At 42.1% G+C, this 22,645-nt stretch overlaps 1 protein-coding gene across 1 annotated transcript in view; it reads right to left on the bottom strand.

Annotated features, from left to right (window-relative positions):
- robo3 (roundabout, axon guidance receptor, homolog 3 (Drosophila)) overlaps nucleotides 1–22,645 on the bottom strand; it is a 508,257-nt gene that overhangs the window by 158,329 nt on the left and 327,283 nt on the right. Inside the window, exons 3-4 of the mRNA XM_048615373.1 lie at nucleotides 2,378–2,535; nucleotides 1,083–1,203 (exon numbers count right to left, since the gene is read on the bottom strand). Of these exons, the coding sequence (XP_048471330.1) occupies nucleotides 1,083–1,203; nucleotides 2,378–2,535 (279 nt within the window). The remainder of the gene's footprint in view (nucleotides 1–1,082; nucleotides 1,204–2,377; nucleotides 2,536–22,645) is intronic.

The raw sequence follows: 22,645 nt of genomic DNA, 5'->3' as shown, positions 1-22,645 counted from the left end.
TGTGTTCATCCAGCTCTACACCTTGTTATCTCAGATTCTCCAGCATCTGCAGTTCCTGCTATCTCTGGGTAGGTTATTTTTTAGGCAGCGGAATGAGGGTTGTTGGGGGAGATGGGAAAGTGCAAGTTGAAACACAAACACATCACCCGTGATCATGTTACATAGTAGAGTGGCTGAGTGGTCTGATTCTGCTCCTAGTTTATATAAAAGGAAGAATAATTCAGTGTCCTGTTAGTTTCCCAAATGAGGTCACCCACCCTTGGAATCGAGCCTGGATCAAGAGAGTTTACTTTCACACCAAAAGAGGAACTGAATAGCTCGATTCACTGGGCATCTGTCTGATGTTTTTGCTACAGATACACTATCCTGCTATGTCCACACACCCAAAGTCCCATCAACCTCCTTACCTGAAGGCATTGAACCTCTGTTAGTAACCATTTCTGAGTTGAGGTACTCTGCATTCAGATCTTGGGCAAGAGTAGCTGCTTTATCCTGGATGGTGTCAGGCTTTTTGTATGTTGTTAGAGCTGCACCCACCCAGACAAGTGGAGAGTATTCCATTACACTCCCGAGTTGTGTCTTGTAGATGGTGGACAGCCTTTCGGAAGGCAAGTATTGAGTTATTCACTGCAGGATTCCTAGCCCCTGACCTGCTCTTGCACCGATAGTATTTGTATGGCTGGTCCAGTTCAGTTTCTAGTCAATGGTAGCTTCCTGGATGTTGATGGTACTGCCCAGTGTACAACTGAGACATACGGGCAAAACAACCCTAGACGGGCTGCAGTTGTGGAAATATCATTGGTGTCAGGAACCTGGACTGCAAACAGTTGTAGTCTACAATCAGTATAGTAATCCTGATGGCTGAGCAGACAATAAATTTGGATAAGCATCCATGAAGTGACTGGCATCTTTAGGATCAGATGGTCAAGTCTTCCAGAGAACAAGGGAAAAATTGAGGAGGGCAAGTGGAAGTGGGAGAGTAAGTGGGTCAACTGAGGCTTACAAGCAGATTCTTGGCAAGACGGTTTCTGCCTCAAGGACGGAAGGCAAAACAAAACTAGATTGACAAAATTTCTACTTACCAAATACGACTAAATCTGCAGGCTCACTGTCCCTTTCGCCCACCATGTTGGTTGCCACACAGACGTACATACCAGCATCAGTCTTCCTTGTGTTTGAGATCATCAGCTTTCCTCCCCGGATCTAGAAGAGAAAACAACATCAAATCACACCACCAGATACCTACAGTTAAAACCACAAATGGTTCATTTGTCTGGCATGAGAAAATTGGTTTGTAGTAGGTTGAGGAACAGGTTATACTGGAGTGCAGTGCACTGGAGAGGGAGAATACATTACAGTGTGGTGCATTGAGATGACAAATGGTCTATTGGAACATGGTACACTGTGGGGAGAGAGTTTATGGAATGTCTCACACCATAGGGATAGGGTATATGGCGTGTGTTACAGTGTGGGAACAGAGTATATGGGATGTGGTCTACTTTGGGGAATGGTGTATTGCTATGCAGTACACTTTGTGGGCATGGTAAATTGGGACATTGTACACTTGGCCATAGCATGCAAAGTATGTGTTACAGTTTGTGGGCATGATACACTGGGGTCTGTTCCATCTGAGGGTATTTTATATTGGAGAGTGGTTGACTGTGGGGACAGGGTACGTGGGGTGTGGTATATTAGGACAATGGGATAAAATACTGAAGGGTCTGGAATGTTACTTTGTTGAAATTTTACTCCGGTGATGCTGATTAAATTGGGCATTTAAAAAGAAGTAGGAATATTAAAAGTTGCAGGAAGTTAAACATAAATATCAGGAAGGGTTCACGTGAAGCACTAATCTTTTAATATCAGTTGCCCCCTGGGATCGAGAGAACGGCACAGTGGCTCAGTGGTTAGCACTACTGCCTCACAGCGCCAGGGACCCGGGTTTGATTCCACCGTCGGGCAACTGTCTGTGTGGAGTTTGCATGTTCTCCCCATGTCTGCGTGGGTTTCCTCCGGGTGCTCCGGTTTCCTCCCAGAGTCACAAAGATGTGCAGGTTACGTGAACTGGCCATGCTAATTTGCCCTAGATTAGGTGGGTTATAGGGGGACGAGACTGCGTGGGATGCTCTGAGGATTGGTGTGGATTTGTTGGGCCAAAGGGCCTGTTTCCACACTGTAGGGATTCTATGATTCCAACATATTGCACAAGTTTCAGTCAGTTTAATAACAATCTTTGACTTGTTTCAGTGAAGAACTGTTTGCCCCTCATGCTTCAATGTTTACCATGTGACAGGAAGGGAGTGTCTGTGTGGTTCACTAGCATCCCCTGTCCATGCCCTATCACAGCGAGCGGTCTGTGCTGTTAGACTCAGCTTACCGTGATCCGCTCATCCTTGTCATTAATGAGGATGTTGTTTTTCTTCCAGGAGATAGTTGGTTCTGGATGCCCTCTGGGTGGGAGGCACTCCATCACAGCGGGCTCTCCAGCTGCCACCACAACGTCACTGGGTGTTTGACGGAAATCATCACGCAGGACTACAAAGAGACCGTGACAGAAAATCTTCATCAGTCAGGAGAAGGCAACTGTTTTCCTTAACTGAACAATGCTGGCGATTTAAATTGAAAATATCACAAGAAAACATCACAACTCATGATTATTCCAACTGCTGCCATTCCTTGGGATGTACACCTATATCAATTCAACTACCACCAGTCACGGCTAACACAGGTAAACGCTTCATTACAGTGAAGACTCTCAATGCCAGGGGACCCAAATTATAAAGAGAAAGAAATGCACTCGGATAGTGAGGTGATGAAGAACAAAGCTGTGGTGAAAGACAGAGAGGCACGACCACTGAAGCAGATTGAATAAACACATTCAAGCAGCAACTGAATGCGTTCCTAGGGACAGGAGGCAAATAGCATCAATGCATGGAGAACTGACAGCCTTACTGGGCCTAATATCCTTGCCAAGCTTTACAAAGCTCTTATCTTCCCACACCTCATGCAGAAGCACTGGGGTACACACACCTAATCGCACCAGTATTAGCTAGACGTCAGTGCAATTATCCTGCGTCTTACCTTGGCACGTTCTGTACAACAAACTGTTGTATGATAAGAGCCTTTGGCAGACTTCACTAAGAACAACACAGCTACAATATAAAACAAGTAAAGATTTCATTCTATCAACATGATCGGACTAAAAACAGCCTAATCAGCATCTACTAAGTAATTCCTGTATTTATTCAGTCCCAAGCAGTTCCATTAAAGCTTGTAATGGCCCACATCACTCTTGATCTATGTACACATTAGTTCCTGCCTGCAAACTGCACCAAATTACACCAGCTCATTTTTCCCTCCTTTAGTAATTCAATTTGGTCTCTACTGATCTGAATTAATGAATATTCCCAGTCAGATGGATGGAAGATATGTCCATTACCCAAAGTAGCAGCTAACCCTGCAGTCAGTCAAAAAACCATTGACAGAACTAAAGTGGACTCATGGCTCCCAACCAGCATATATTACAGGAACAGACGAGCATAGCAATTAATTAGATCCATAGAATATATTCCAAACATCTCCCCTGGGTGCTCTGGAAATACACCAGGGAGAGGAGGCTTATCAATTCTGTGCGGCCTGGATGGAAAAAAGCAACAGATTCAATGTCAAAGCTGCTGCATCGCTTCAAACGTTGCCGGTTCTCCTGGAGCTTGACACCCAGGAATACACATCCACCCTAGATTTTTCACACAGCATTTATTCTTCATTCTTTGCAAAGCCACATGTGTTTAGGATTGGGGACTGAAGTTTCGAATTTTAAAATATTTACAAAACAAAGAGGAATGCTGTCAGGAACATAGTTCTAAAGGGGCAGGGAAATTATTAAGTGCAAAGCATTGTTAGTATCCACACTGGATTCAAATATTCTGAACCGGGGTCATGGGAGAATACTGTAAAATTAGGGCTATGATGTTTTAGAAATGAGTGCTGGGACTGGGGTTTCACTGTTTCTGCTCTATTATGACAACAACCAATATTTCACTCAATGCATTCCCAACTTTTGCCAACATATATCCTGTCCCATATTGTCCATTTCACCCAACATCCCTAGTCCTCCTGATCCACACTGAACATCCTTATCTTTGGCATTCAGCATAAAATCCTCTCCATGTCGTTGCCCCACTCTAAGATATTGGTCATTCCACCTTACATCTCATCCCAAACATCCAATTCTTGAGATTTGGAACTTCTGTCCACGAAATGTTTCATGTGCAGAGGCAAGGCCAGTTTTTGTGTGCGTAACAAGTTTGACTCACAGTATTTTAAATGTCCACTGCATGCTACAGCTCTACTTTCTAGTTCTATCTGGAGCTTCATTTACTTTTCTCTGAGTCCACGTCCAGGCTTACTTGATCGAGAAACATGAACATCACCAGGAAACAGGCTTACATTACCAAACACAGAACAAGTGAACACTAAATCTAAATTTATCTCCCCTTCCCTTTGTCCACTTTTAGTGATAGGGTCTATAATCAACTCAGTCATAGATTTTGAACTCCTTTCTTAAAATTCTTCAGCTCGTCCTTTCTGTCTCTGCTCTTACAAATATCTTTGAAAGGTGTTTCCTCCAGGTTAAACTTTAGTCACTCCCCATCAGAAATCTGGCCTCCTCTTCTCTCAGTGTCTAACTTCCAATGCTGTATAGACTGTTCTCCATATCAAATTCTTCACCAATTTCTTCACACTCAGTTCACTTCTCCAGCCAATATTCTCTGCCATGGGTTCAATACAACATTTCACGGTTGAAGTGCCCTGCATTACTAGTTATTTATTACAAATTGAAGAGTGGTACAAATTCTAGTTGAGTTGTTAATTTCTTGATGCGGTTGAATTGCGTTTCAGCAGCAAGCATTTCATTGACATTCAAGAGATATACAAAGAAGCAGATCGCAAATAGAATACAAATTACCCATTGGACTTCGCAGTTTGAATTCTCGAATAATATCTTATGTTTTGAAGTAATTTCAGGTCTCTAATGATGTTTTGGGGTTCTGATGACAGTTACAAATGACCACTGAACCCTACAATTCGATTATTGGTTTGCAACTACTCCCTTGAGCCTTTAATTACATCTGATGACACTTCACAGTGTTATGTTTCAATGCTGTGCATGGATATGTGTATTAGAGGAAGACAGCTACACAAAGCCATAATTAACTTAAATCTATCTTCATGGATCAACAGAAATTAAGCCGTAGTTATTACAACTATAAAGTAACGGTCATTATAGTCTCATTGCCAACACAGAAAAATGAACTTCATTCTTCCCAATGATGACCGACACTAAAATTAATTCTCTTCTGTTGTTCCAGTGTGTCATGACAATACTGTATCCAGATGTGCTGCAGATAAGCATTCAGGGAAGGCATGCCTGTCAGCAAACTACCTTTTATTCAAAACGGCAAATACCAATTATGTACAGGACATCACTTCACACATGGTCTCTAATGACAACAGTCTCCCAATAGTTATGAAATGTTACATCATGTGCCCTGAAGAATTAAAACTATCTTATTTACGTGTTTGCATTAACATTTTATTAACCCTTTACACTACATCTCTTGCGGGTCTCCAATTCGATTCGTGACGTTATTTACATCTCCTTATCCTACATCTCCAACCACAAAATTAACTACAGAGGAGAGAGGCCATTCATCATAGAATACCCAAAAAGCAGATGCCTGCTTTTATGAAGACACATAATAAGGATTCTATGCTCTCCGTTGTACAGGTTGCCAGGAATTAATTTGAAAGATATGTTTTGGTTGGGTCATTCAGTCCCATTCAATTAGAAAATTTGAGTATCTTAACGGAGGCTAGTGTAGAGTGAGCAATGTCGTGACACTAGCATCACAAGGCTAATTAATTTTGAACAGCGAGTGCTGGAGAAACTCAGCAGATCTGGCAGCATCTGGAGAGAGAAACAGAGTTGGTATTTCCAGTTCAGTATGACTGTTCTTCAGAAAATAAAAAGAGGCTAGAATTTTATTTTAATACCATTGACAGAGGATAAGGAGTGAATGGAACAGATGGTGAGGGTGCCCAGAGCAAAAGACATACGGAGTGTGAATGGTGGTAAAGGAGAGATAGAGATGCAAAATGGGTGTTAATGATAGATGTGAAAAGGAGAAAATAGTTCCCCTCTGCTGACAGCAAAGTCAATAAGGCATAAATAAGAGAAGCTGTAATCAACATGGATTACAGAAATCATGCTCTGAAGTTGTTAAACTCAATGTTGAGCCCAGAAGTTTCTTTTTTATGATTGTCACATGTACCTAGGTACAGTTAAAAGTTTTGTTGTGTGTGCAATACAGGCAGATCATACTACACAAAGTACATTAGGGTAATAGAACAGATCAAGGAATATAATGTTACGACTACAAAGAAGGTACACAAAAGAGCGAGATCAACATTTAAATTTAAGATTTGAGAGCGTGCCAAAATGGGAAATGAGCTGTAATTCCTCCAGCTTACTTTATGCTTTGGAACACTGTTCAGCTCCAGGATAGAAATGTCAGCATGGGAGCGAGGTGATTTATTAAAACAACGAGCGACTGGAAGGTTAGAAAGAGTGGAAATGTTCCTTAAAGCAATCACCCAGAAAGTACTTGATCTCACCAATGTAATGGAGACTGTATTGTGAGCAGTGAGTACAACAGACAAATTGAAAGAGGTATAAATAAACGCTGCTTCACCTGGAAGGTGTGTTTTGGGCCTCGGTTGGTGAGGATGTGAAAGGGCAAATGTCACACCTTCTGTAATTGTATGGTAGAGTGCCATAAGAAGGTAGGTTTTCAGGAAGTGTTAGCCATGATGGAAGAGAGGAGCAGTAATGTCAAGGAGGGAACAGTTTCTGCAGGGTGCTGGAAGTGGAGGGGTGGGGAAGATAGAGGTAGTATCATCCTGGAGGTGGCAGAAGCAATGGAGGATAATCCTTTGAATGTGTAGACTGATGGTGTGGAAAGTGAGGACAATTGAAGGAGGGGGAGGGAGTGAGGGCAGACGTGCAGGAGATGGGTTGGACATAGGTGAGGCCCTGTCCAGCACAGTGGATAGGTCAGAAGGCTGGGGGTAGGGGTGGTCCCCTGATTGAGGAAAATTGAGGTCATGTTGAAGGCACCCCAGTGGAAAGTAGCATCATCAGAACACATGCGGCAGAAATGGAGAAACTGGGAGAATGGAACAGAAAACTTGCAGGAAGTAGAGTGTGAGGAGATTTAGCGAAGGTAACCAAGGTTCAAACTACAAATTGGATTAGTAGTGGACGTTGGTGGACAGCTTATTCCCAGTAATGGGAACAGTGAAGTCAAGAAAGGGAAGGGAGAAGTAAGAGATGGACCAGGTGAGGGTGATAGAAAGATAGAAACTGGAAGCAAAACTGAGGATGTTTTCTAGTCCTGGACAACAGCAGGAAGCCACACGGATGGAATATTGAAAAAAAAAGAGCTGTTCATGAAGGTCATGAGTAGGACTGGAACCAGGAATGTTCCATATAGCCACAGAGAGTCAGGCACAGCTGGGACCCATGCGGGTACCAGTAGCCACACCTTTGCCTTGGAGAAAGTGAGACAGTTGGAGGAAAGTTTGTTCAAAGGGGAAAACATGTTTAGTGAAGTGAAGGAGGGTGGTTGGTGAATGGGGACTGTTTAAGTCTCTTTTCAAGGAAGAAGTGGAGAACCTTCAGACCATCCGGATAGGGGATGGACGTGTAGATGGATTGTCCATCATTGTTTTTATTCGAGTGTTTCATTTCTATCAAGTTTGTTTCTTGGTGCTATCTGACCGGGACTGAAACTTCCCACTTGAGCAGCCTGGTGCCTTATTCCTCAGGAATACATGGCGATGGTTGCTCAGGATTGGTTCACTTACTGGTCCAAAGGAGCAGCAGGGAGGCAGACTGACTGAATTGCAGTTTTCTACAACAAGCTCCTAGGTTAAAAGAATTCACATTTTAAAGGTGCATTCCTTGCAGAGCAGGCTGTGTAATTATGGAGTTGGTGCAGTGCACTAAACACTGTCCTTGAAGTTTGAAGATCTCAGTTTCAAGTGAATCCAGGAGATGAGGATGAAACTCTCTTTGCCAGCTGTAAAGTTCTGTGGGAACTGAGCTGCAAACAATCTCAAAACTGCACAACTCTTTTTGAAGGCAATCAAAATTAATGGGTTTGTTTCACATTTCGCATAAGTATGTATCTGCAGATAGTGTTCAGTATACTTACATATTAGGTTTAGAGAGGGACCTTCAGATTTAAATAAATAATGATTAGAAGGCGTTTCCTTAAGTAGGCAATATCAATACATAATTGCACATCTATGTATCCTGGAGGAGTCCATTCAAACTATTAAAAGCACCATAACATAATAGTTGCTGAAAAGAAAGTATCTGTCATATGATGTTCCAATAATAGTCTAATTTATTTTCAAAACACTGGCCCCCTCCCTTCACCTTACGACTTGTTTATAGATTTACACCAATAATCCACCCTGCAAAAATAGCAGTCCCTCGTGCATAAGCTGAACAGTGGGTGCTGGTGGGTTTTCAAAGGCTATCACAGATAAACATGATCCTGCACACACACACAGACATTCATACAGATACACTCTCACACACACACTCACTCACACACACTCTCACATGTACACTCACTCATACATTCTCATGCACATAGTCAGACATATACAGTCAACCACTCAGTCTCTCACACTCTATCTCTCTCACACACACACACACACAAAGAGTCACTCATACGCAAACTTGCACATACTCACCTACAGTCACACTCTCACATACACAGTCACACACACGTGTGCACAGGTATCTGCATGGAAGACAAGCGCTGGAAACCAAGGTGAAAACTGAAAGAAATGCAGATGCTGTAAAACAGAAACTAAAACAGAAACTGCTGGAAAAGGTGGTCTGGCGGTATCTGTGGAGAGAAATCAGAGTTAACATTTCATCAACGTTCTGAGGAAGGGTCACTTGACCCAAAACATTAACTCCGATATCTCTCCACGGATGCTGTCAGGCCTGCTGACATTTTCCAGCAATTTCTGCATTTGTTTCTGTATGCCAGGATATTTTCCTTCAGCCAATTTAGGGGTTCTTTGGCCAATTTGCTAATCCGACCAGAATTAGCTAGCACAGGATAAAACAGGCAGAGACTTTAAAATCGAATTATCAGGGAAGAACTAAATATGATGCATTATTGTGTCATCTACAGCCTCTTCTATTTAAAAACACACATGGTCCTAGCTGATATCAAACACAATCAACTAATAGTTCAATAAATTAGTTCCTGTTGCTGTGCCTCCAATGGTGTAGAAAGCTCATTTTCAGGTAATATTCCATGCCATGTCAGCCGTGAGTCCGCTGGTAGCATGTTTGCCCCTCAATCAGGAGATTGTAGATTTAAATCCGTCTCTAGAGAACTGAGTGCAAAATCTAGGTTGACGCTTCAGTGCAAAAATGAATAGTAAGAGATTTGAGTCTTAGAATGATACTTGATGCCACATTAAAGATGCAATTATTTTAAAAGGTTAACACTACAGCCCTGTTTTCATTAGATTTTCATTAGACTCATTTCATTGAGGAAGGCAAACTGTCTATCCACAGAGTGTGTGCTAGAAGTGCCTCAAACAATAACAAAACAGAGATGACATCACACTCGTACAACAGCAAAAACTTCATAAGACAACATTTAACACAGGAAACACCCCCTGACATTCAATGGCATTAGCATCTCTGAATTGCTCACTTTCAACACCCTGAGGGCTACCATTGACCAGAAACTGAGCTAGACTGGCCATATAAATACTGTGGCTATAGGGGCAAGTCCAATACTTGGAATACTGCAGCAAGTAGCTCACCTCCTGTGTGAGTGAACAATTATCTGTTCCAGCCTTCCACTAGCTGTTGCCACTTTGTACACCATCATTTTTGATTAGATACGCTCCTCAACTGTCTTTGTTAATCAGGGTGGTTCATCCTTCCCATGAAATCCTTCTTTCTGATGGTTTTTTTTTGCTGAGCTTTATGCAATATCTTCTTAAATTTCTGCCACTTGCTATGTCACTGACTTGCCCCTTAGTCTATTTTCCCAGGCCACTTTAGACAACTCTTTCTTCATAACTCTGTAACTGTCTGTATTTATGGTTTGAGACCCAAATTGCTCTCCCACAAACTGAATTTGAAAGTCTACTATGTTGCGATCATGATCCTTAACTATGAGATCTTTTGTTCATTTTTTTTAATCTCATTATACATTGCTGGATTGAAAATAGCCTGTTCATAATTAAGTTCTACAACCTATTTCCCTAAGAAGCAATCCTTGATGCACTGTAGAAACCCGTCTTCCTTTTCACCTTGCCCATCTGATTTGTTCAGTCAATATGCAAATTAAAATCATTAATGGAAACTGTAGTGGCCTTCTGACATGACTCTACCATTTGCCGAATTGTATATTGGTATACAGTGAGGAAACTCTTTGCTGGCCTATAGATAACTTCCACCTGTGACTTCTTCCCTCGCCATTCCTCATTTCCTCCAAACTGATTCCATATCAGGATCTATTGCACCTATACTGCTACTCACTATCGTACTGATACCTTCCTTTGTGAGCAAAGCTAGCCATCCTCCTTTTCCTCTCAGGCTAGTCTTCTGAAACATTGAACACCCTTGAATATGGAGCTCCTAGTTCTGGTCACCCTGCCACCACAATTCTGTAAGAGTTATCAAGTCAGATTCATTTATTTGTATTTGGGCTAACAACACACCTACCTTGTTATAAATGGTACATGCATTCAGATCAAAAGCCTTAAGCTTTGACTTTTTAATGATTATTGTTCTCTGGTTCTAATTTCTGCTGCCCCCTTTCATGTAAACGTTCTATCACTTCCTGTCACACTTTGATTAATGTTCACTTTTTCACAATCTTGCATCTCTACTCTCTCCCTTCACTTTGACTTTTTAAACTCTTATTTAATTGAAACATGCCCACTAATTAGTTTAAAGCCTAATCTACAACACTAGCTTATATGATGTGCTAGGACACTGGTCTCAGCATAGTAGAAATGAGAACAGCTTTCTCTTTCCTCAATGTTGCTGCCAGTGCCCCATAAATTGGAATCCATTTCACCCTTTGAGCCACACATTTACCTCTTTAATGTATTTTTTCCTTCACCAATCTGCATGTAAGTGGGTAGTAACCTAGAGGTGTAACTAGTCAGACTAGTAATCCAGAACCTTTGTTGTTCTACTTTTTAATTTTGCCCTGAAATGCATATAATCCATGCCGATAAAGTTTCCTAAACTGAACTAGTCCCATTTGCCTGCATTTGTTCCATATCCATCTAAACCATTCTTGTTCATGTACCAATGTATTTTATACATTGTAATTGTACCCATCTGTGCCACTTCTTCTGGCAGCTCATTCCATACATGCACCAACCTCTGTGTAAAAAATTGTCACTCAGGTCCCTTTTAAATCTCTCCCCTCTCGCCTTGACCCTATTCCCTCTAGTTTTGGGTTCCCCTACTGTCGGAAAACGGCCTTGGCTATTACCTTATCTATGCCTCTTACGATTTTATAAACCTCTATAAGGTCATCCCTCAGCCTCTGATGCTCCAGGGAAAAGGGCCTCAGAACATCCAACCTCTCCTTATAACTCAAGCCATCCAGTCCTGGCAACATTCAAGTAAATATTTTCTTTCACCTTTCTAGTTTAATAACATCCTTCCTATTGCAGGGCAACAAGAATTGTATGCAGTATTCTAAAAGTGGCCTCACCAATCTCCTATACAGCCACAGCATAATGTCCCAACTCCTACACTCAGTGGTCTGACCAATGAAGGCAAGTGTGCCAAATGCTTTCTTCACCAGCCTGTCTACCTGTGATGCCACTTTCAAGGAATTATGAGCCTACATCCCTCGGTCCTTCTGTTCAACAACACTCCCCAGGGCCCAACTGTTAACCGTCTAAGTCCTGCCCTGGTTTGCTTTATCAAAATGTTACCCCTCATATGTATCTAAATTAAACTCCTTCTGCCACTTCTCAACCCATTGGCCTATCTGATGAAAATCTCATTGTACTCTTAGATAAACTTCTTCACAGTCCACTACACCACCAATTCTGTTAGCCATTGTCACATTACATGGTCTTTAAATATCCTTGAAGTTCTACTGGTACAGTGCAGGCACTGCTTGTCTCAATGGCATTATGGTGCACTCCCAAGAAACTGAAAGAGACAGGAAGATCTCAAAACAAAACTTGAATAATTGTCTGATGAATGGTTTGAAGGTAGCCATCTTGTAAATATCAGGTAGCCAACACTGACTGTCCACAGGTACATATGGGCAATTGGTTGGGGTGATGAAGGATACTCCCTGCTCTTAGATCTGCATCCTAGAAAGGAGATTATCTCCAAAGGGAGGATGTGGGTGGACTGAAGAAAGGTGGAAATGGAGGGGCAAATGATTCAAAATACAAAGGTTAGCTAGGGCTGCGGACCCTGCTGCTAATATAGCAATGCAGTGCAAAGCCACTCTAATGCAATACTTATCAGGCCAAAGGTTTTGGATATATTGCTGTTACTGGGAGACAGAATTCTAAGTTTAATGAGTTTACCTATACCTCTCAGGTAAGGGCAAATGCAATTCCAGTAGTTCTAACATGTGAGATGCAAAATTCATCGGCAAGACGTTCAAAAAAGGTCATGCTTAACAGTTTAAAGTAAAATGGAAGCAGACCAATTCCCTCAAAGATGGCTGGTTCTTCCTGAGGATATAATTTTTACCTACGACTAGGGGAGGGTGTAAATTATTTGGCGTGCTAGGAAACACTCTACCACATGTAAGCTCTTTGCAGTTCTGCTCCATTTCACATCCCACCCTTGCCCTCAATTGGATATTTGTTTAGATTCCTGATAGTCCTGGACCTTAAATACAAGTCGGAAATTCCAGAAATGAATGTTTCCGTCTGGAGGGTACAGCTTCAAATGAGAGCGGGATTGAAGGGGTGGTAGGGGTTGATCCTGGGAGTGGAGGATGTGACCAGGACATTTGGGGGAGTAGAGGGAACATTATTGGAGGTTAGCAACCATGGTGACACACAAAAAAGCTGAAGTTTTTGTGACATCTGTAATTGCTCTGACTGAGGTTAAAGGGAAACTGGACACACTCCAATGCTTACACTAAACACGAAGCTGATTGCGGTAAACAAATAGGATTTGCAGGTTGTAAATGTACTCCATCTGTTAGCAGCCACCACCCACTTCGCTTTCAGTAGCACTGGCCAGGTCTCTCAGGATCAGAGATGTGAATACTTGCTGAAGGGGTCAGTCAGCACAGGGCTGAAGGTGTTATACTTAAATGCATACAGTAGACACAACAGGACATATGAGCCTGTTGTGCAGACTGAAACTGGCATGATGTTGTGGGCACCACAGATATTGGCTGCAAGGGAATCAGTGTTGAGAACTAAATATCCAAGGATATGCGCCCTATCAAAAGGACAGGCAGACCTCAGAGGGGAGCAGGGTCACCTTGTTGGTAAGAAATGAAATTGAATCGAAAGCAATATACCATCAGAAGGTGTAGAAACTGTGGGGGTAGAGTTGAAGAACTGCAAAGGGAAAAAATACCCTGATGGGAGTTATGTACAAGCCTTCTAGCAGTAGTCAGGATGTGGAGATGAAAATAAATCAGGCGATAGAAAAGGCATGTAAGAAAGGCACTTTACAATAATCCTAGGGGTCTTCAATATGCAGGTGGACTGGAAAAAAATCAGGTTGGTGGCAGATCCCAAACAAAAGGAATCCACAGAGTGTCTATGAATTGAACAGAATTTGGTTTGTTGTCATGTGTACTTATGTGAGTACAGTGAAAAGTTTACAAGTTGCCACTTAGAATCACAGAATCCCTACGGTGTGGAAACAGCCCCTTCAGCCCAACAAGTCCACACTGACCCTCAGAGCATCCCACCCAGACCCATCCCCCTATAACCCACCTAATCTACACATTCCGGAACACTACGGGCAATTTAGCATGGCCAATCCACCTAGCCTGCACATCTTTGGACTGTGGGAGGAAACCAGAGCACCCGGAGGTAACCCACGTAGACACAGGAAGAATGTGCAAACTCCGCACAGACAGTCGCCCGAGGGTGGAATCAAACCTGAGCCCCTGGCACTGTGAGGCAGCAGTGCTAACCACTGAGCTACTTGTGGCTCCTTCTTAGGTACAAAGCAGAAAAATAAGGAAAACAAAGTTAATAAGTTAAACTTGATAGTCCTTCTTACTAAAAAGTGGAAAACAAAGAAACACACTTAGAAAATCAACCGCACAGTTCATAAGCTGCTGGCCATGCTGGGCGCGCACTCATCCCCCGCCCCAGAACTGCCCACACTCACCGCCACCCTGGGAAGCCTGCTCCATATGTTCCACCTGTTTGGAAGTCTTTGTGGTAGAGCCCACTAGAGAACAGGCAATTCTGGATTTGGTGATGTGTAATGAGGCAGACTTGAGCCCAGAGCTGAAGGTGAAGGAACCCCTGTGGGGTAGTAGCCACAATATGGTAGAATTTACCGTGCAGTTTGGGACGGAGAAGCTGCAAGCTGATGTAATGGTATTATAATTGAGTAAAGGTAACCACAAAGACACAATGTTATAGAGTCAAAGAGTCATACAGCATGGAAATAGACCCTTCAGTCCAACTCGTACTTGCTGAGCAGGTTTGCTGAACTGAACTAGTCCCATTTGCCTGCATTTGACCCAAATGTCTCCAAACCCTTCTTATCCATGTACCTGTCCAAAAGCCTATAAAATATTGTAATTTTATCAGCCTCTACTCCTTCCTCTGGTGGGTTGTTTCATATATGTGTCATCCATTGTAGAAAAGTTACCCCTCAGGTCCCTTTTAAATTTTTCACTCACCTTCAACCCTCTAGTTTTGGACTCCTCTACCTGGGGAAAGGATCCTGATTATTCACCTTATCTGTGCCCCTCATGATTTTATAAACCTCTATAAGGTCACCCATCCACCTCCAACACTTCAGGGAAAAAAGTCGCAGCCTAGTTGACTAAAAGGAGACCCTCACCAGGAAGATGATGGAGCAGCAATGGCAGGAGAGTTTCTGAGGGTAATTCAGGAGGCACAGCAGAAATTTATCCCAAGGAAGAAGAAACATGCTAAGGGGAGGATGACGCAACCAAGGCTGATAAGGGGAGTCAGGGACAGCATAAGAGCAAATGAAAAAGCATACAATGTGATGATGATTACTGGGAAGCCAGAGGATTGGGAAGCATTTAAAAACTAACAGAGGACAACTTAAAAAAGATTAAAGGGGGAGAAGATGAAATATAAGAGTAAGTTAGCTAGCAATATAAAATAAGATTGCAATAACTTTTTTAGATATATAAAAGGTAAGAGAAAAGAAGGAGTGGACATTGGGCCCCTGGAAAGTGAAGCTGGAGTAGTAAAGGGGAACAAAGAAATGGCAGAGGAACTGACTAAGTACTTTTCATCAGTCTTCACTGTGGAAGACATCAATAGCATACCAGAACTTCAAGAGAGTTGGGGGCAGAGGTGACTGTAGTTGCTATCACTGAGGAAAAGGTGCTGGGGAAGATCTGAAGATGGATAAATTACCTGGACTTCTGGATTATACTGCAGGATTCTAAAGGAGATAGCTAAGGAGATTGTGGAGGCATTGGTTGTAATTTTTCAGAAATCACTGGAGTCAGGGAAGGTCCCAGAAGACTGGGAAATGGCTAATGTAACACCTTTGTTTAAGAAGGGAGAGAGGCAGAATAAGGGAAATTATAGGTCACTTAGCTTGAACTTGGCTGTTGGTAAGATCTTAGAGTATTATTAAGGATGAGATTGTGAAGTAATTGGAAGTGCATGGTTAAAAAAAGGGCTGAGTCAGCACAGTTTCATCAAGGGAAGGTCATGCCTGACAAATCTGTTAGAATTCTTTGAGGAGATAACAGGCAAGTTAGACAAAGGAGAGCAGTGGACATGACCTATTTGGATTTCCAGAAGACCTTTGATGACATGTCGGACAGAAGGCTGCTAAATAAGATAAGATATGTTAGGGGCATGGATAGAAGATTGGCTGACTGGCAGATGACAAACAGTGGGGATAAAGGGGTCTTTTCCAGGATGGCAGCCAATGTCTAGTAGAGTTCTGCAGGGATCAGTGTTGGGACCACAACTATTTACGTTATACATTAACAATCTGAATAAAGGAACTGAGGGCATTGTTGCTAAGTTTGCAGATGACACAAAGATAGGTGGAGGGAAAGATAATGTTGAGGAAGTGGGGAGGCTGCAGAAGGACTTGGACAGGCTAGGAGAGTGGGCAAAGAAGTGGCAGTTGGAATACAATATGGGAACACATGAGGTTCTGCACTTTGGTGGGAAGGGTAGAGGCACAGTCTATTTTCTAAATGGGGAAATGCTTCGGGAATCTGAACCACAAGAGAATTAGTAGTCCTAGCTCAGGATTCTCAGAAGGTTAAAGTGCAGGTTCAGTTGACAGTTAGGAAGCCAAAAGCAATGTTTGCATTCATTTGAATACAAAAGCAGGGATGTTCTGCTGAGGCTGTATTAGACACTGGTCAGAGCGTGGTTGGAATATTGCAAACAGTTTGAGGCCATGTAATTATTAAGGATGAATTATTAAACCTTATTAAGGAAGGATGTGCTGGTCTTGGAGGGGGTCCTGAGGAGGTGCACAGGAAAGATCCCAGGAATGAAGGGCTTGTCATATGACAAATGGTTGGGGACTCTAGATTTGTACAGAATGGAGTTTAGAAGGATGTGGGGGTTCTAATTTAAACTTACAGAATTCTGAGAGGCCTGGAGAGAGTGGATGTGGAGAAGATATTTCCACTGTAGGTGAGACTGGCACAGCCTCAAAGTAAAGGAGTGACCCTTTAGAACTGAGATGAGGAGGAATTTCTTCAGCCAGAGGGTGGTGAATCTGTGGAACTCATTGCTGCAGAAGGCTGTGGGGGCCAAGTCACAGAGTGTATTTGAGACAGAGATGATAGGCTCTTGATTAGCAAAGGGTCAAAGGTTACAGTGAGAAAGAAAGAATAGGGTTGAGAAACTTATCAGCCATGAATGAATCCAGAGCCGACTTGATGGACTGAATGGCCGAGTTCTGCTCCTATATCTTATGGTCTTATGAACATAAGGAACCTTTTTGGAATAGTCAATTCCAGCATTTTCGTTCAAGGTGCAGGCTGTATTGTGACTGTTCTCCAGGAGAATGGTGGAGTTATTGATGGCCACCATTCTTTCTTTTCAGCTTAATCACACTGATTCTGGCTAAGGAGTCTTCCAGGGAGTAGGTCAAATGTAACTCCTGACACTTCATAGAAAGGAATCTATTCGGATGCATCACATCTTGGCATGGTAATTGCTCTGCCAAGGACCATAAGAAATTACAGAGAGCTGTAAACACAGCCCAGTCCATCACGCAAGCCAGCCTTCCATCCATTGATTCCACCTACACTTCTCACTGCCTCAGGAAGGCAGCCAACATCAAAGACCCCTCCCACCCCGGTTACAATCTCTTCCAACCCTTTCTGTCAAGCAGTAGATACAAAAGCTTAAACACACGTACCAACAGGTTCAAGGACAGCTTCTTCCCCGCTGTTTTTAGACCTCTGAATGGACCTCTCAACTTTTAAATTTAATGTTGATCTTGCTCTTTGTGCGCCTTCTCTGCAGCCATAATGTTGTATTCCTTGCTCTGTTCTATTACCCTAATATACTTCATATGGTTCAACCTGCCCTGTACAAAACTTTTCACTGTACCTAGGTACATGCGACAATAACATATCAAATCAAATCAGTTACTGAGGCCTTTGCCCACTACGAATCTGAGATAATCAGGAAGAAAGTACTGCATTTTCTCAGCACCTTTCACATCTCATGTGCTTTGGAGATAATAAATTACTTTTGAAGTGTAGACACAGTCATAATGTAGGAATCCAGAATGCCAAATTATGCACAGCAAGCTCCCACAACCAGCAATGACATAAGCAACCAGATAATGTGTTTTGGGCATTAGTTGAGGCATAATTATTGGTCAAGACACCAACAGAATGCCCCTACTCTCCTCTGAATTGTGTTGTGGAATTGTGTATTTTCATCTGAGAAGGTAGGTCAAGCGGTTCTAATTTAACACCTCACCTGAAAGTCAGCGATTCCATAGTAGAAAAATACTGATCCCCATGGTTCGCTGTGATTTGATTTAATTCAAGCTGATAATGCTACTGCAATGGGTAAATGAGACATGACAATGTACAGCTCCTGCCTGCAGTGTTGCAACTCCTCCAGGCAAGTGCCACCTTTATGGGGCAGGAGGGTTGAGTCTGGATTGAGCTGCAATTTCCCAGGGGAAGTGATACTGGGCGGGGGTGGAGGGAAATTTGGATATAACAAACACAGAAGGAGAAAAGAAATTAGGAACAATGGTTCAAGAAAGGCTGACTGTCTTCCCAGGTGTGAATGGAGACAGCACAGAATATGTTGGGAATCACAACCAGCGCTGATACTATTCACATTTAATGTTCAGATATGTGCACTTTGCCAGGAAAGAGTCAAACAGAAACTGGAACCCCCAACTCATCGAGAAAGTTTGGAATCTGTATTATTGGTGAAAAATTGGGCTGGGAAGAAGCAGCAACCAGGTTTGGATGTGAGAATTGCTCGCCTTGACCAGCACCTGAAAAAATGAGATAAGAAAGTTGGAAGGATTTTGATAAGTTCTGTTTCTGCAATGGAACAATGCACACACAACATGCATTAAATAACTCCGCATGGACTACCGACCCAATTGTGAACAGTCAGTGTCTGTGTAATGAAAGTGCAAGCTGTCGACAGTTAAATAACTGCAACGAGCAATTAGTTGTTCATTACAAAGAATTACAGACAGTAACCTGAGCAAGTGCTAGTGTGGTGTCAAGGATTAATCCACTCCTGCCTGATTAATCTTCCCTCTCTCAACAAGTGAGAGGCATCCGACAGGCAAATATGATTTTAATATTTAATGGCCTGGTCTCATTGTAATGTTCTCTGTCAGTGCTGAAGTGATGAACATGGAAGGTATAATCAACAAGAGTTTTCCTCCTGAAGAGGTAGACAGCAGGTAAGTATAATACTCGAGCTGTAGCATGATTACAGATTCAACCTCTCAGTTTTGCTTGTTGTTGATTCAGTGAAATCCAAATTGGACTAATGATGTTGGTTCCTGATGTGATCTAATCAAATTAATAAGGCTTCCCGGTGGAATCTACACACAAGTGATTATCAGTCTGAGATGTATATTTATAGCCCATGGGCAAACTCCATTTTAAAAAGCCTATTACAGTTTCTATGTGAGTATTAGCCAAAGCTGTCAACATTGGGCTAATCCTAGGTGTGAGATGCTCAGTCACGAGCCTACTACACACGCAAAGCACACCCCTACACCCCTGTTCCTGGTTGAAAGTGCCAAGTGACACTCATCCTGTGGGTCCCACAGGATGGTGCCCTACAATTAAATTGGAGTTTTCTATGCTGCCACTGATTCGGTGGCTTCTGAGAAATTGATGCTATTCCAATAACTTAGCATTCATGCAATACCTCTGGGATGTCCCGAAGCCATCTGCAGCCAATTTGAAATGGTTTTAAGGGGAGTCACTGTTGCAATATAGGCAATGTGGCAACCAATTTGCAAACAGCAAGTTCCCACAAACAGCAATGTGATAATGATCAGGTAATCTGTGCTTTTTAGTGGTGTAGGCTGAGATATAAATATTGGCCAGGACACTGGGTAAAACTTGCTCGTCCTTCTTTGCAAGATGATTTTTGGGACCTTTATGTCCACCTTGAAAACCCGTTGATTTAAAATTTCACTGGAAAGCACTCCCACACTCGACTCCGTGCTCCATATTTTGGAATCAAGTCTGCAATCTCTGACTCAGAGAGCAAACTGACTGGCCCATGGCGGATACTGCAACATTAATTCTGACCAAATGGATGTCAGTGAGCAGGATCCCACATGTACGCTTGAACAAGTATGAGAGAAGCTTGGCCTTATTAAATATTATTATAGCTTGCTGTAGTTGTTAATTGAACATGCACACTAAAATGCATGGCAAAAACAAGGTTATTCTCAGCAATGCATGTCCATCAACTTCACAAGAATAAGATTTATTAAAGAAAATGTAAGAAAAGTGGGAAACAGATAAGAATATTCATATTTGCTATTATTCAGTTAAGATTAATATTGTGAGTGGATTTTCCTTTGTTCCCATACATTAGTGGATTAGGGACAGTCCAAACAAAAAGACATAGATGGGAGGTAAAGTGTGCAGTCTTCCTGTGTAGTCTCAGAGTAGGATTGCAGTATAAGACAAGGAGCAATAAAGTTCTCACTTCAATCAAGCACATTGTTAGCATTAGTAAGGGTCACACACACACACTTTCAACTCCAGAGTCAGAAGCAATGGAAACTCAAATTTAAAAAAATGCATTTGAGATTCTTTAATCACTAACCCCACCTCTCCATCTCTGGATTCTGAACAGACGACCTGAGTTACATTCAATCTGTGATGATCAGCCTGCGGCTTTAGTGAAGTGGCTTGATCTCATGGGAAACCAAATGACTAATTTTCCTTTTTCTAAAACAATACCTGTCAGAGCCTACAAGAGTTGCAGCTTGACGATTCCAACCCACTTAGAACTGATATCAAGACTGCTCTCAGTTTTGTGGCTGACTCAATGAGGTTATTGAATTTCAAACTCCTCAAGGTGATTATTTGATCTTTGGTGAACCTTTCCCTTTATCACACATTGGAAGTATGAAGTGTGATTGGAAATCCCTCCCTCAGGATTGTCAACTTTCATTGGCCGTATTCCTAGAGATTTCATCACTGGGCCTCTTGTTTCCAAGCACCCTGACCCCCCCAAGTTCCCATTCAACACATTCATCTTTGTGATGTCCCACCTGCCCAGTCAATTGGAGATGTGCAGACTTCAGTTATCCAAATGGGTGACTTTCAACTTGCAGTCTAACAACCATTTTATCTCCATCCCTAAAGTCCTCAAAGGTAATAAGTGATAAGTTCAAAAAAAAGGGAAAAGATGATCAAAGTTCTTTATTTTAATGCTCTAATGATTTTTATTTCTGGTTGATCTCAGTAATGGCCTGTAGACTCATTCTACATTCCTGGAGAGTCCAGGGTTGACAACTCGATCTCTCAAAGATCGGTGTTCCTATGCACCTTATCTTGCTTTCCTGAGGCCGGGTCCTTCTACATGTCGAACCTGAAATGAGGAGACTATCCAGACCATTGAAATTTCCTCAACAACAAATCTCAGAGTATATGCACGTTGAAATTTTAATTTTCGATAATTGTCGGCTGTTAGGTGATATTTCAGGCAATACCAATTAAAATTCTGCACAACCATTTGCATCTATATTATGTCTTCAAAATAAAACATCCCGAAGTACTATCAGGCAGCAAATCACAGAAGCAAATATTTAGACTAAAGTTTGGATGAAAAGATAAGGTTTAGGGATGTCTTGAGGGACCAGTAAGCAAACATGGAAAAGTTTAGAGAGGGAATTCAGAACTCACATCCGATACTGCTGAAAACCATCAATGCAAAGGACACCAGGGATTCATAAGAGGCTGGGAATAGACGAATGTAGAGATTTAAGATGGTTGTAGAGCTCTAGGAGACAAAGACATAGCCTTTGGGCAATTGGAACACAACGATAAAAAAATTTATATTCAAGGCTCTGACTGTTCAGGAAACAATGTAAGACTGTGAGCATAGGAGTGATTGGTGAACAAGAAGCAAGCACATCAGCAATGCTTTTCAGCGTGTGAGCAATCTTGTAACAGACATTTCATAGCCTATTATGTTGACAACCAGTCCGTACATCTCCAAGTTGGAGGACAAGATTCAGGATTCCTTAGCATGCATTCGTTCTAGGAAGTAGATGACTTGGTGTCATTTCATAACCAATGCAGCACCACAATTGACTAATCAGAGGGTGGGTGATTTCAAAAGTTGAGCTTTCCTCTCTTCTCCCAACCCTGTGATGAAATACCTCATTTCCATGTGCTCCTCTGTCCATTAAACTGGCTGTAGGGAAGTGAACACAGATGCGTGCAGGGAAGAAAATCTGAGAATATGAAGGTGTGTCTTCACAATTATGAACATGCTGACATCTGTTCATTTCAGTTTTCTTTTTCTTTTTCTTTAAGAAGTTTGCTAAATACAATTCAGAAAACTGCCTTTCTTGGCAATACTCAGCTTATCTGAGATGAAACTTAAAAACAATTGTGTTTAGAATGTGGTCATGCTGTCAACTTATTGCTCATTCCAACCTGCCCAGAAAAGATTGACACAGCAACAATGAAAAAAATGACAATATATGTTCAAGTGAGAGAGATAGTAGGAACTGCAGATGCTGGAGAATCTGAGCTAACAGGGTGTAGAGCTGGATGAACACAGCAGGCCAAGCAGCATCAGAGGAGCAGGAAAGCTGACGTTTCGAGCCTAGACCCTTCTTCAG

The sequence above is a fragment of the Rhincodon typus genome, chromosome 32, assembly GCF_021869965.1.
Source record: "Rhincodon typus isolate 14 chromosome 32, sRhiTyp1.1, whole genome shotgun sequence".
Taxonomy (NCBI): domain Eukaryota; kingdom Metazoa; phylum Chordata; class Chondrichthyes; order Orectolobiformes; family Rhincodontidae; genus Rhincodon; species Rhincodon typus.
Note: the sequence above shows the minus strand (reverse complement) of the source record. Positions and strands in the feature narration are given on the sequence as shown.